Here is a 14,065-nt window from a genome sequence, read left to right on the forward strand (position 1 = left end):
TAATATACCTCTCATTGTGTTCCGGATCCAGGTTCCTCCGGAATATGCTTAGAGCCTCCCTCTCATCAATATTCGAGACTTTGTTGATGGCTTCCTAGAATCCCCATATATAAGTTGAGAGTGTTTCGTTATCGTATTGACGGATTGTTTCCAGGTGACACATATGCATTTCATGTGTCTTATTGGCTCTGAATCTTCTAAGAAAGGCCCCCTGAACTCTTTCCAGGAGTGAATGCTTCGTGACGGGATTCTATTGAACCATCTTTGAGCCCCCCCTTTGAGGGTCGAGGCGAAGAATCTGGACTTGGTTAGGTCGTTGTAGTAATATATCTAGGCTATCTGTTTGAAATAATTGAGGTGCTCTTCCGGATCTCCCAATCCATCAAAGGAGTCAAAATTGTAATGTTTGAGATTTTTCTGCCGAGGGATGGCTTCTAGGGAGTGACTGAAGGGTATAAGGGTCTCCCCAATCTCCAATCCAGAATCTTTTTCCATTTTTCGTTGGAGCTCATAAATCATATCTTTCAGATCCTTCTGCCCCTCCTCTTCGTCGTCAGAAATGACCTCGGGGGTAGGGTCCCTCAGAGTCATTTTGCCTTTTGTCTTAGCTAAGAGTCTCTCCTCTTCTAGCTGCATCCTTTTCTGAATCTGTAGCTCAAGCTTTGCCTCTTCTTCTCTTCTTATCTGTTCCCTCATTTCTTCCAACTTTTTCTTCCTGTTTGCTTCTGTCTCCTTCTTACTAGGCTCTTTTTTATTCTTTTTTGCCTTAGTTTTGATTCGGTCGAAGACAGATCTCCTAGATTGCTGAGAATCTCCGGACTCTTCTTGCTCATCATCTTGCTCATATTCTATCTGAGCCCGGGCTTGTTCATCTCTGTAGAGCCTGATTGCTTCAGCCAGTTGATGGCTTGTTAAGTTGGCCATATGCTCATCTACAACTGGAATATTGGTATACTTTTACTAATTGAGCTCTATGACATATCTGGCATCCCGGGGTGTTATTATCCTTTCCAAGATCGGGGTATGTTGCGTCAATGGTTGCTTCCAGAGGGTCTCTCGGTCTCCCCCAGGTTCATGAGCCTGAGAGTGGTCCTGATCCTGGACTTGGGTACTGGAGGAGGGCCTACCAACCATACTTTTTCCTGCTCTTGCCATTACCACAATTGTAAAAATAACTGATTAAGATTTGAGGCTAAAAATGTGGATATAAGGTTGCTATTTTGAAGATTACAAAAAATTTCCAGAATAACACCAAACAAACTTTCTGGGTTTTGCTAACAATACTACTGAACAAGAACAGCAGGCTCTAGAACACAAAGACAATATGCAAACTAAAGCAAATCTGGGTTTTAAAACTATCAAAACTATCAAACCCCAGGCTTTAAGACTATCAAGATTATCAAACCCCAAACAATCAAAACTAACAAACCAGGACAAGCTCACACAAACGTGGCCTAACATAACTAGCTCACACAAACGTGACTTAAATGAACAACATTAATATTCAAGAGAGTGTATGGTTGCTTATGTTCTTACAGGTTTAAGATGTGGACTCTCTTAAGAGTTTGCTGATGAAGGTGAATCCAGGGGCACCGAGACCCAAGGATGGAGAGCCCCTCCTTGTAGCGCCAAATGATAACTTCGGTGAGCGGGGCGGCTCCTTCCGACGCCATTCCTGGACGTTCTGAGTGTGTTTGAGGTGTAGCTGCTGTTGGGAACTTGCAAAACAACACCGGAGGGGGGTTTTGTCCCCGCGGCACCTCCGGTGTAAGAATAAGAAGCTGGTTGGGGAAGATGAAGATAGAGGATTAAGGTTGTTGTGTGTGTGCATAGGATGAGTATATGAGTGTGTGTAATGAAAGTGTTTTTCTAACCCCTAAACCCTTCATCTTTGGGGGTATATATAGCCCCAAGGTAGGGTTTAGGGGTTGATACCTCTAGATCTGGGTCGTTGGTTCTTGGAGGCGGAGGACGCCTGGCTCTAATGGATTGCATACACGTGTCTAGGGAAGGACCACCTTCAGGGTGTCCCAACGACATCTGACACGCGCCGTGTTTGTCTGATATGCTGGTTGTTGATAGCTGTCATCGTCATGTGCCCACGTACCCTTCCTTGGCGGGTTGCGGAATGTGCATGTACTTGTTGGGACCCCCCTCAGGGTGATCTTGGTCCTGGGCTAGATCCAGGTAGGCAGGTGATCCAGGTCATGGGCTGGACCCTGGTAGGCAGGTGATTCAGGTCATGGGTCGGACCCTGGTTAGAAGATGATCCAGGTCCCGGGTTGGATCCGGATTTGGAGATGACCTAGGTTGACCCCGGGCCTGGTCTCTCCATTTGATTGTTCTAGGAGAGGGGGGTCTTGGTCCATCGATTGAGCCTGATACCCCTTAGATCCAGGTTGGATCCTAGCCAGGTTGCTTATACCCTATCAGATCCCAAAATACTTGTTGATTTCTTCCATCTCTTTGAACTGGTGCAAAAGGAATTATATCTCCGACGGAAGTCATCTTCACTGAATATTGGAAGATCAACGAAGTAATCTTCCACGGGATTTTTTCCCCTTGATAGCCTTTCTCTATGATGATTGGGAGATTTGTCAGGCCGTGAGCCGCATCCTTGTGGTTCATCTAAAGTATCCATGAAGTCCATCACCATTGCCACTTCGGTCACCATGGAATTCATGATTACAGACTCTTCTTGACCGTATTGTTGCCTTTGACTCAACAATCTTTTCAATGCATCCATTACAATAAAAATTTGTAGTGATCGTGATATATTTATGGACAAATTTTCTATGTATAGATTTAGATTAAGACATGTGTCATTACGTGATTGAACAAAAATCTTATCAAAAATTTAAATTTATCTACAATCTTATCAAAAATCTACACTTATCCGATAATCTACAATTTAGTATTATTTGTGGGACCGTTAAATAATAGAGATGAATATAAATTTATGATAAAAAATATAATTATTTATTTGATAAATAGTAACCATGAATTGATGGAGTTGTATGGGTGTATAAAAAGTAACTAAAATATTGATATTTTATGAATAGTAATTAATTGCATCAATTTAATCCATGAATTCATGAATCAAAGGAGCTCATGGGTGCATATAGGGGTGTACACGGATTGGGTTGGGCGGGTTGAAGGAATTTAGCAACCCAACCCAATTAATTCGGGTTTTCAAAATGTCAACCCAAACCGAACCGTTTAAATTTGTAAACCGAACCAATTTGTAATACTTCGGTTTGGATCGGTTTGGATCGTATTGATCGGTTTAGTAAATATTCAAAACAAATATTAATAATTATAAAATAAAGCGGAAAGTCTCAAAGTCTGAAACACTTGAAAATAGTTCAACAAAATATTACAATCATCCATGTCAGATATGGTTTAAACATCCAAAAGAGAGTGATAATACAATATTTAGTCTTTAAACATTCTTTAAATATTGAACTCGATAAACAAAAATAATGGCACATTCTTTAAAAATGGAGGAATGATGCTATAAATTACAGATAAATGAGACTATCTATTCGGCCTGAACATATTCAAAGTTATAAAATAAATAAATTAACGTGTAAATATATTTTTAATCGGGTTAGATTGGATCGGTTTTAAAATATCAAAACCCATATCCAACCCAATTAAATCGGGTTGACATTTTTTCAACCCAAATATGTATCGGGTTGAAAAAAATCGGTTTGGATCGGCCGAAATAGGGTCGGTTCGGATTGGTTTGGTCGGTTTGGGTACACCCCTAGGCCCTAGGTGCATAGGCTCGTAATGCAAGCTCCATTTGCAACTACAGGTACTTCACATAAACACATTTGACCACGATCTATTGATGCCGGAGTATAGTGCATGAGACGATATTCTTGTGAATCCTCGAATTCCATGGCTTTCTACCATTGGAAACCTCATATAATTTTACAGACTATTGGCAGATGAATATAAAATAGCTTCTTTTTCAAACGATGATGAGACAAAATTGCTGCAAAGTTGGCATACATCATGCATGATATTTATACAGTATATGCTATTCAAGTTGATGTGCACATTTTATTAGAATGTATGATGTTTCTTGTGAAGATGGTGGGGGCTGTTGCTTTGATTTCAAATAAGTTGTCTTTCAATACAACCAGAGCCTCCTGGTCACTAGATTTTTTGTCTATCCTTTTTTTATTAATGATTTGAATTTAGGGTAGAAAGATTAACACACAAATGCATGCATCTGAATAAAGAGAAACACCGACCTGAAGACAAAAATCTAGCAAAAAAGAAATTTAAAAAATGACAAAGCCAATAAACACTCATAATGAAGTATCGGACGATGGAATTCCAATAATACCGAAAGCTACGGGGCTTTTTCTTGACTTGCAGTCTGCAGCAGTATCCGTACTGTGCTGCTGCATTTATTTATCTTCTGCTTTGTGTTTCATGTACTCATGTTACACCAACTTGTGTATTATTTGCGTCTATTTATCTATCTATCTATCCTAACCACATAACAGAAGATGATGAATAAAATTATCAGGTTTTTTTCTGTTTCGTTTTCATTTCTTTTTTCTCAATTTCAAATTCGGGAGCACGTCAGATAAACGGATAAATTTTCTTCTTTCCTTTTTCTATCACCTCTCTTCTATTTTCTTATTAATTTATTACAAAATCTTAGAAGCACAATTTAAATCAAAGCAAACAAAATCAGATCAAGTATGTATAGCATTAATATGAATCAACTTGTTAAGAAACATGTCCCGTTTAAAATTTTTAGTTATTGGACGAAAATTCAACATGATCTTATCTTATCTAACTCAACAAATGTGAGACTGGTTCATGAACGACTTACAACACTTTGAAAAAAATCTTGGAATTTTTATATATACAAATTAAGTGCAGATGGATACTTCATACTCATTTTTTGATCCAAGAAATCTTTCAAACTTTTCATGGTGTATTAAAGAGGCACAAAATGAAAAGACAATAGGTCAATATGATTGTGGCATTAAAAAAGGATGGGAGCAAGCCCAGATAGATATTTGTTGTAATAAATAAAATTATTGGCTATATTTTGTCACTGTTATATTAATAGGGAGACATTTGGAATCATCAATCAACTCTATTAAATTTATTAAAAACAGGTCCTGGTTGGTTGCTCAACTGTTTTTAAATACAAGTAGCAGCTCCCGTGAATACTGTTGAAATGACACAACACCGTCTAGTCCAGTCCTTTATCATTTGTTTTCAAATCATAGTATCATACATGTATTCATTGGGGACTGACTGCTGGGTTTTAAAATTTCTCAATTTAATTGATTAATCTCCTATATTTAATCGATTCAATTTTTCAAATCTGATTTATCCTTACAAGTTTTATTTATCGGAATATATATAACTATTTATTAAAATTAAAATGTTATATTCATTTAAATATGAATAATTATACAAATTATGATATAATAAATATATATTAGTTAATAAATAACTAATATAATCATAATAATACAATTTAATATTATACTACATCCGATTTTTACTCATATCAATCTTACCGATTTTTTGTTAATTCTAAATCCGTAACTCTACCGATCTTATCCGATTGCCGATTTCTACGACCCCATCTATTATACATTAACCCCATGTATTATACATTAATCCTCTTGCATATATAACCAAATTTCTTTCACATGTCCTGTACCAACATATCACAATTTTATACTATTTTTGTTATACCCAATAGTATTGTTTCTTGATGCAAAATTTGAGGTTTGCACTTCAATGCAACATTCATAGCCATGGCAGAGCTATGTGATCTTCAAGTTCATGTCAATGGTCAGCAGACATTCTTTCTGAATGAGGTAATTCAGATACTTCCTTATGGTCCTCATTTACATCTCAAGTACTTACTAATAATTGCATTCTTCATGCTGCTTATATTTAAATTTTTTCACAGAAAGTTATTTCAAAATATTCGGGGAAATTGAAGAAAATCATCAAGCAAGAAAAGAGAAGAACCCAAATTAAAAATTCAGGCATTCATATTGATGATTTCCCAGGAGGTCCATTTGGTTTTGAGCAAGTTTCGAGATTTTGTTACAACAATGGCACTGGTGTAGTAACTGCATCGAATGTCTGTCTCTTGCATTGTTGTGCTTTGTTTCTTGTTATGACAGAGAAAGTCTCAGCTTGCAATCTTTTGCAGCAAACTGAAGCATTTCTTGAAGATATGTTTTCTTGGTCCCGGACCGATATTTTAACTTGCCTAAGGAGCTGTGAATCTTTCTTTTCATATGCAGATTCCCATGGCCTTATTGAAAAGCTCTTGAACACACTTCTCGCTAAAATTGCACAACATTCAGATATTTTTGTTTGCTCTCCTTCTTCATCGTCTTCTCCGGAAACTATTGCAACTTCTTTCAGGCTATCTTCCTCAACAAAAAGCATGACTCCTGAAGTTCTTGGCATCAAAAGTTCATCAAAAAAGTTTTGGTGGTTTGATGATTTAACCATTTTACCACCAATTATCATCGAAAGGTTTGTCAAGATTTTAGGTGGTTACGGAACTGATGAAACCAGTTTAATCCTCACAAGGTTCATCCTAAACTACCTAAAAGCTAGTGTTCAGTCCAACATGATCAAGAATTGCTCAAAATCAGAGTATTCAAAATTAGCAGACATAGCTATCTATGGGGTACTCACGATCGGGAAATCAACATTTTCTTGTAGAGGATTGTTTTGGATACTGAGACTTGTGTCTACTTTTGGTATAAGTAGAGATTGCAGAACAGGGTTGGAGAGACTAATTGCTTCAGTTCTTGATCAAGCAACACTGGATGATTTATTGGTCTCTGCAAATGATGGAAATAGCGTTTACGATGTCAATCTTGTGGTGAGATTGATTAGATTGTTTGTTCATACTTATAGTGAACAAGAGTACATACACAAGATGAAGAAAGTTGGCTGGTTGGTTGACAAGTATTTAAGAGAAATAGCTCCTGATCAAAACTTGAAGATTTCTAGATTTCTTGGAGTTGCAGAGAGTTTAGCAGATTGTGCAAGAGACTGTTTTGATGGTGTATATAGAGCTGTTGACATCTATCTTGAGGTACTTACCTCATCATTTTCATTGAATACAGTCTAATTTGCATAATCATGTAAATTATATGTTCTGCTAGTCTGTTACTTGCAAGAAAGTAGTTCTGTGTTGAAGATAAGATAATGTCCGACTAAAGTTCTAAGAGAAAGGGTAACTTAACATTTTAGCACTGCTTTTTAAAACTAAAATGTAGTAAAATTTCCTAAACTTATATGCACAAGTAGTCGTGTCTGTTTGGTTTTTTGTATTTGTTTGGTCAAGGCTAATCCTTGGCCGCTAATTAAACTTATATATATATATATAATTTGTCCTCTTTGTTTTTTGCATTTGGCTTGTTACTAGATTCTTGCCTCTATCCAATTTGGTCAAAAAATCATATTGTCCTCATCTGTACACTAACAAGCATATTATCAATCACATGATGCTAATTAATTAGTAGACTCAAGAAAGTTTTACATACTCTACATGTAACCTCTTGGAAGCAAATTTTAGATTTTATACCGTCAAACCAGTTAATTTCTTTTGCCACAAAATATTGAAAACAGAGGGACCGTTCTGAAATCTATGTTTGATGTAAGGGGCCAATCATTTAGCTTTAAAGTCAGCATCATATTATTGCTGTTTCCTTTCTCGTTAGATAATCCATGTATTGCCTGTGACTAGTGAGCTAGATAGCTGCAGCCTGCAGCTAGATATCTGTTTATGTTCCTATCCCATCAATGCATTTGCCATATCATCAGCCCACAGAGCATTCATGCAGACATAATCCTGATAGTATGTGACTATGTGTATATACATCAAAATTGGTCGATGGCAGAAATTTAAATACACACGCAGTCATTATGTCTGATTGACTTGGGTATCAATTAGTCTATAAGACTCTATGCATGTATGATAATTAGTCTTTTTGTTTTTATATATTTGATGCTTAACTTTTTGGCACACATAAGTTTTGACCGTATAGCTAGAATTATTATTTTAATCAGAGTGAGGAAGTACAAATTTGGAACATTTAATTTATTTATATATATTACTGCATGCAGTCTCATCCTTGCCTATCTTTGGAAGAGAGATCAAGGCTATGCAGATGTTTGAACTATAAAAAGCTAAGCCTAGAAGCATGCAAGGATCTAGCCAAGAACCCTAGAGTCCCACCAAGGGTTTCAGTTGAAGCTCTTGCTGCTCAAAGCAATTCAACCAATTATGGCACCACTACTCATGATTCTCCTGCACTGGCTCCTTGTCTGAAAGATCGTGATCATGATCATTCCCACTATTCTTCTTATCATAATAACAACCAAACCATGATAAATGATCCAATTAAAAGCCATAACCAAAGGGTTATGTCCAATGGTAACGACGAATCCGTGATCACTCACGAGAATAGTAGTGATACAACAGAATATGATCAAGATCAGAAAAATAATGCAGCAGAAGAGAACGAAGAGATGAGATTAAACCTTCAAAGAATGCAAATGAAAGTTCTGGAGTTGGAAAAAGTATGTAGAAAGATGAAAGGTAGAATGTCAAAATTGGGTAAGAATGCTAGTTCTCCTATGATTTCCCATGCTAAGAGTAAAGTATTGCCAAGACTCTGCTAGCCCAGCTACTTCAGTTTAATATCTTTGCGTCTGTGAGTATATTTATAATTTTTTTCTGAACTTGTGTAATTTCACTTCCGTGTGTAAATGAAGGAGGTGCTTGATGTGTGAGTATATGCACTTTTTCTTGATACACATATCATAGGAGAAATTTTAGTTGAATCAAGGTTTTGTGACTTATTAAAAGCATATATAATGGGCATGTTTGTCTTTACGCTTATAAGTTATTTATAGCTTATAAACTCATAAGTATTGTTTGTCGATCCCGTTAAATTTACAACTTATAAACTGATAAGTTGAATGTTAGTAACTACGTACTTTTTCTCAACTTATTTTGATTTTTTACTTTTTTATTAATTTTAGTTTTTAAATATATTTTTTTAAATATTAAATTAATTTAAAAGTCATGAATTAAGATATTCATATTTAAAAATTATTTATTTTAGTTTATTTAAGTTTAAAAAATTCTGACTTATAAGTAAAATTAACCAAACACTTACATAAGAGTAAAGTGCACTTTGTGTACTCGCACTTTGATGAAGACACCACTTGCAATATTACAGTTCAAAAACAACCAACTGAAATACTATATTTCTATTTTCGTTACAAATGAATGCAATCCGTTAAATCTGATTAACGCCGTAAGGGTATTTCAGTAAACTCAATTCTCAACGGTCAAATTCGGTATATGCATATAAACATTTCACTGTATGTATCTCCTTCATCAGTTTAAACCTAATTTCCAAATTACATCCCACCCCAATAGAAATATGGCAGCTATAGAAGACATTTTGGATCTCGCTTGTGATTGTGATCGAATAAATGTGGTTAAAACTCGTTGGTGGGGTGAGAACGCGGGTCGGAGGTTTCGCGAATGTGGGCAGCAATCTTGTGCGTACTTTGTTTGGATTGATCCACCCCTTGGAGCTCGTGTTGTTGAGGCTATTGAGGAGTTACACGAAATGCATTTTCAAGATCTTCGAAGGAACAGTCGCAGGAGGGACATGTTGATTGAAAGGCATAAAGCTGAGACTCTTAATATGAAGCGAAAACAAGGTTTTATGGTGGTTGCTATGTTTATTTTCTTCTCTGTGATGATGAGTACTGGACTTGCTTCAGTTATGCCTGATAATGTGGTTGATGATTACGAGTCCGATGAAGATGCTTAAGATCTTAAGTTTTAGGTTTTTGTTGGTGTGTTTTGACTTTTAGCTATGTTCATGAAGATGTTTAAGGTTTTATGTTTATTGTCTTAATGTATTCGAATTGTACTCTGATGACTATGTTATTCTCTGTAATGTATCTGATCTTTCATTTTCGAATTTGACTGCTACATTTGACAATGTATTGTAATAAAATTTTAACTTTCAAATTAAACAAAAGAGGTCAATTCATTGTAAATTGTAACATAAGGTTCCATACCAAGGTTTACCATAACAAAAGAAGGTTCATATAGACCATAACCATGAGTCATGACTACAAAGGTTCTATTACATCCATACCAAAAGAGCCAAACTAAGGTTCATATAGACCATAATAAAAAGTTAGCATCAAAACAAGCATTGTCTTCTCAAGATGGTTGATCAGCAGGCACAATCATTAGGTTTTTTACAACTTCTAAACAGGTTTCTGCTTAAGCCTGTTTTCCCTTTTCTTCCTTGCTAGCTCCAGATTCCTCATACTTGTAACACTGGCCTTGTCTTTAGTTGTGAATCCAAGTGCTTGAACATCAAGAGGATTGTTTGTGCCTTGTTGAGTGTTGGTATTAGTGAAGACACCACCTTGACTACCTTCCACAAGTGCAGTAGACCTTGTTGTCCTCCTTTCACCACCTTGTTTTGGAGTTTCTTGGCCTCCCTGACTGGCTTCTCCAAGTGTCCTGGAGTTTGAAGCCTCCTTTCCACCACCAACTTCAGCTGTCTTTGCCTTCTTGGTCCTAGTTTTCACTTGCTTCTCACAGCCATTAGCTTTGTGATATGCCTGTGAACATAAGAAGTACATACTTTTCAAATACTACTCCTGATGTGCATACATTATCATATTGAGATAATGAAAAAACAACATACCCTAGCAGGACAAGTCCTCATGTTGTGAGAATATTCAGTACAATAAGAGCACCTAACTTTGGTGTTCTGTCTCTTTAACCTTGTAGCCCCAGGGGTGGTTGCATTATTGGTTTTGTTCCTTGATTTCTTTGGCCTTCCTGTTTGTACCTTAAGTATAAGTGGTAGTGGCTTAGGGTAGTCTGTTGCATCCCATTCTTCTTCACCACAAATGGGATCAACAATGTGGTTGTATGTTGCAAGGAAACTATCATTTGAGTAGCAAGCATGAATATACTCATATTTTTTCTTAGACCATGCCATGTAATGCTTTCAATAAGATAGTGCTATCAGGCAATGCTTTCAATAAAGCATTAGCATAGTCCTAAACTCTTGAATACTACTCCACATGCTTCCCATTAATTGTCTGCAATGCCTTTCTTTTGGCCCTAGCAATTGCATAAATGCTCACATGACAGCCCCAATCATTGACAACCATTTTCATAAAAGCTTGCAAAGGCCATGTGGGGTTCATCCTTATGTCATTTTTATAGTAATTTGCAATCCATTTAGAATTTATCTGTTTCTGATCAAAAGTTTGAGTGCATGTATGTTTGGGGTCATACACTCTAACTTGATAAGTGTCAGACCTTTGCATCTTGTTTGCATAAATATTCCACTTGCAACCATTATAGCACACAAACTTCACTCTTGAACCAGGCCTTCTTTCAACAATGGCTTGCTTCTTTACAGCCTCTCTGAACACATTTGCACTTGCAAATAACTGCCCCAACTCAAACTTTGGATGCCCTATCTCACTCTTCTCATCAAAAACAGACCACTTGATCTCTTCTTCATCTGTGGAGTTAGCAGTCATCCTCACTTCTTCACTGTCTTCATATTGTGTAGAGTCAGTTGAATATTCTACATTTCCTCCTGTCCCCATGTCATCTGTAACCCTAGTCTTCCCCTTGTCCCCTTGATGTGTTTCCTCATTGACTTTTGCTTTTGCTTTTGCTTTTCCTTTTGCTTTTCCTTTTCCTATTGCAGTTTTATTGTTTACTTTCTCAACCTCTTTTGCTTCTCTCTTTTTTGCCCTTTCATTCTTATAGAAACAAACATCCTCATCTTTGCTGTCAATATTGGAGGAGTCACTGTGAAATGAATCATCAGTCAACTCATCTTGACACACCGCAAAATCTTCATCCTCTGAGTCAGTATGATCACTAAACACCTCCTCATCATCTGCATGATCTTCAACTTCATCTTCATTCTCTGGATTCTCCTCTACATCTGCATTATCTGCATTTTCCTCCTCATCTTCTTGACAGTCAAAAATACCCTCATCCTCACACATTTATCTAAGAAAATCTTCAGAATTGAGGTGGTCATTCTCCACAAATTCCAAGTTAGGATCTTGTGAAGGGTTGTACTCCCGTGACACTTTCCTATCAGGTTTGACTACTGCTAGGGGTTTGGAAGCAATGGAAACAACAAAAACAAACACCAACCTTGAAGGTGGCACAAGTTCACACATGTCTAAAACATCAGCATCTGATTCTAATGTCCATACACCTTTGACCCAATCTGTTTTTGGAAATTTATAACTAAATGAATGAAACCCATCTTGACCATATTCTGTTAGCATAGACTATAACTCAATCATACTCATCATGTCTACACTACACCCGTTTACATAAACAAAATCTCCACCAACATAATTCCTAGGATTTTCAGAGATGACCCCACCATAATACAGTTTAATTGTAAACAGATCTCCAGCTGAAAAGAATAACAAACAAAAACAGGAAGTGGGGAACAAATCACAAACATATACATAAAGGAGGACATAAATAATTCGATACACGTGAATGAGACCACTACCAGGCCAAAACCCTAATTTGTACTCATCAAACACTAACAATCAGTAAACCCTAACATACATATATGACAAACCCTAACATTACATCTCAAGAACCCTATTTTTATACAAATTACAAAGATTTCTACCGAAACATGTAATTTACCCTAAAATTTACAATTACTGGAGATATCGAACACTAACCTATATAATTGGGGCATTCATTTGGCGAGTAAATGTCCCTTTCTTCCCTTAGACGAATTAACCAACTCATGCTTGCTAGATTTTGGATCACCCTTCTCTTCAGTTTGGATCACCCTTCTCTTTAGTTTTCTAGATTTGGCGAGTAAATGTTGGTAGAAAATGGAAAAAGAGGCGGTGAAAAGGTACTGGTAAAAGCCCGCGTAATTGGTTTATGTGGAAAAGACGATGAGGCCCTCCACTTTTGGTCACGACGTTAATAAGATTTAATGGATTGTGTTGACGGGGGAATTTGGTATCAACAAAGTTTGAGGTTCGTCGCCGGAATCAAGATCTACGGTGGTGGTTCTTCGCCTGAAAAGTGAGCGGAGTGTGGTGGTTGTGATGAATTGGGGGCTGAGATTGCTTAGGATTGGTGGTGACTCCTTATGGCTCTCGCTTTCGACCCCTTACAATTTGCCTACGTATCCCTATTTATAGGGAATCAAGCCCACGTAGTTTTTGGGGAACAAGAAATCTAATGGGCTTAGACTTCTTATTCCTAGGCCCGATCCAGAATCCATCTTTCGCTAGCTTTAGGAATGTCCAACTATGAGGCTCAACCACGAAGGCCCAAGGCTCGTTTATAATCGCAGGACTTCACGGATACTGCATCTCCCTGCGCAAGAATAACATTCCGCTACAGTTATCTCCCTTGAATTACGAACGCAGGTATAGCCACGGTTCACCCCAAATGACAGACACATCCCTGTCCCCTGAATGAGGATAACCCACCAGATAGCAGGACAGGTGATCCCAAGCTCTTGGGTGCAAAGTGCAGGATGACTTCAAAGTTCTCCAACGAGGACACCTGTTGAATACAAGAACAGAGTTCCCAAAGTACACACCAAAGTTAACCCCACATCCCCAACGAGGACACCCGTTGAATATAAGAGGAGGCCTTCAATCATCAGGCATACCCCTGGTGGCCTTCAAGCTTTTTACGGACATCCCCCTCCTTGACCGTCTCAAGGAGGGAATTCTTCAAAGAGTACCTGCAACAAATACGTTAGTGAAAATAATCCTCCATTGCTCCTTCCACGTTTGCCTTGCTTTAAACTTACTCTTGATCATGCATCCCTCACACATAGGACGCGTCCTGAAGGATTGGGCGCCACCTGACCCTACGAACTCCACATATTGCTATATCTTCCAAGAATCTCTATTTGCTTTGTCTTGAATGAGAACAAGCTCAACCATCCCAAAGTGTGCATCT

General features: G+C 37.4%; 1 protein-coding gene across 1 annotated transcript; it reads left to right on the top strand.

The window, feature by feature from the left end:
- Positions 1-5,697: 5,697 nt before the first annotated feature.
- LOC141724761 (BTB/POZ domain-containing protein At1g50280-like) lies at positions 5,698-8,837 on the top strand. The gene is made up of 3 exons (XM_074527018.1): positions 5,698-5,867; positions 5,963-7,114; positions 8,149-8,837. Exons 1-3 carry the CDS (start codon positions 5,805-5,807, stop codon positions 8,704-8,706), a joined length of 1,773 nt encoding a protein of 590 aa, XP_074383119.1. The 5' UTR covers positions 5,698-5,804; the 3' UTR covers positions 8,707-8,837.
- The last annotated feature ends 5,228 nt before the right edge of the window (positions 8,838-14,065 follow it).

Source organism: Apium graveolens, chromosome 5 (genome assembly GCF_009905375.1).
Source record: "Apium graveolens cultivar Ventura chromosome 5, ASM990537v1, whole genome shotgun sequence".
Classification (NCBI taxonomy): Eukaryota; Viridiplantae; Streptophyta; class Magnoliopsida; order Apiales; family Apiaceae; genus Apium; species Apium graveolens.

Excerpts from the sequence above, each read along its gene's own strand:
- LOC141724761 (XM_074527018.1), top strand. The coding sequence starts at position 5,805 with ATGGCAGAGCTATGTGATCTTCAAGTTCATGTCAATGGTCAGCAGACA. Across the intron at positions 5,868-5,962 it reads AGACATTCTTTCTGAATGAG|AAAGTTATTTCAAAATATTC; the intron begins GTAATTCAGATA and ends ATTTTTTCACAG. Across the intron at positions 7,115-8,148 it reads CTGTTGACATCTATCTTGAG|TCTCATCCTTGCCTATCTTT; the intron begins GTACTTACCTCA and ends TACTGCATGCAG.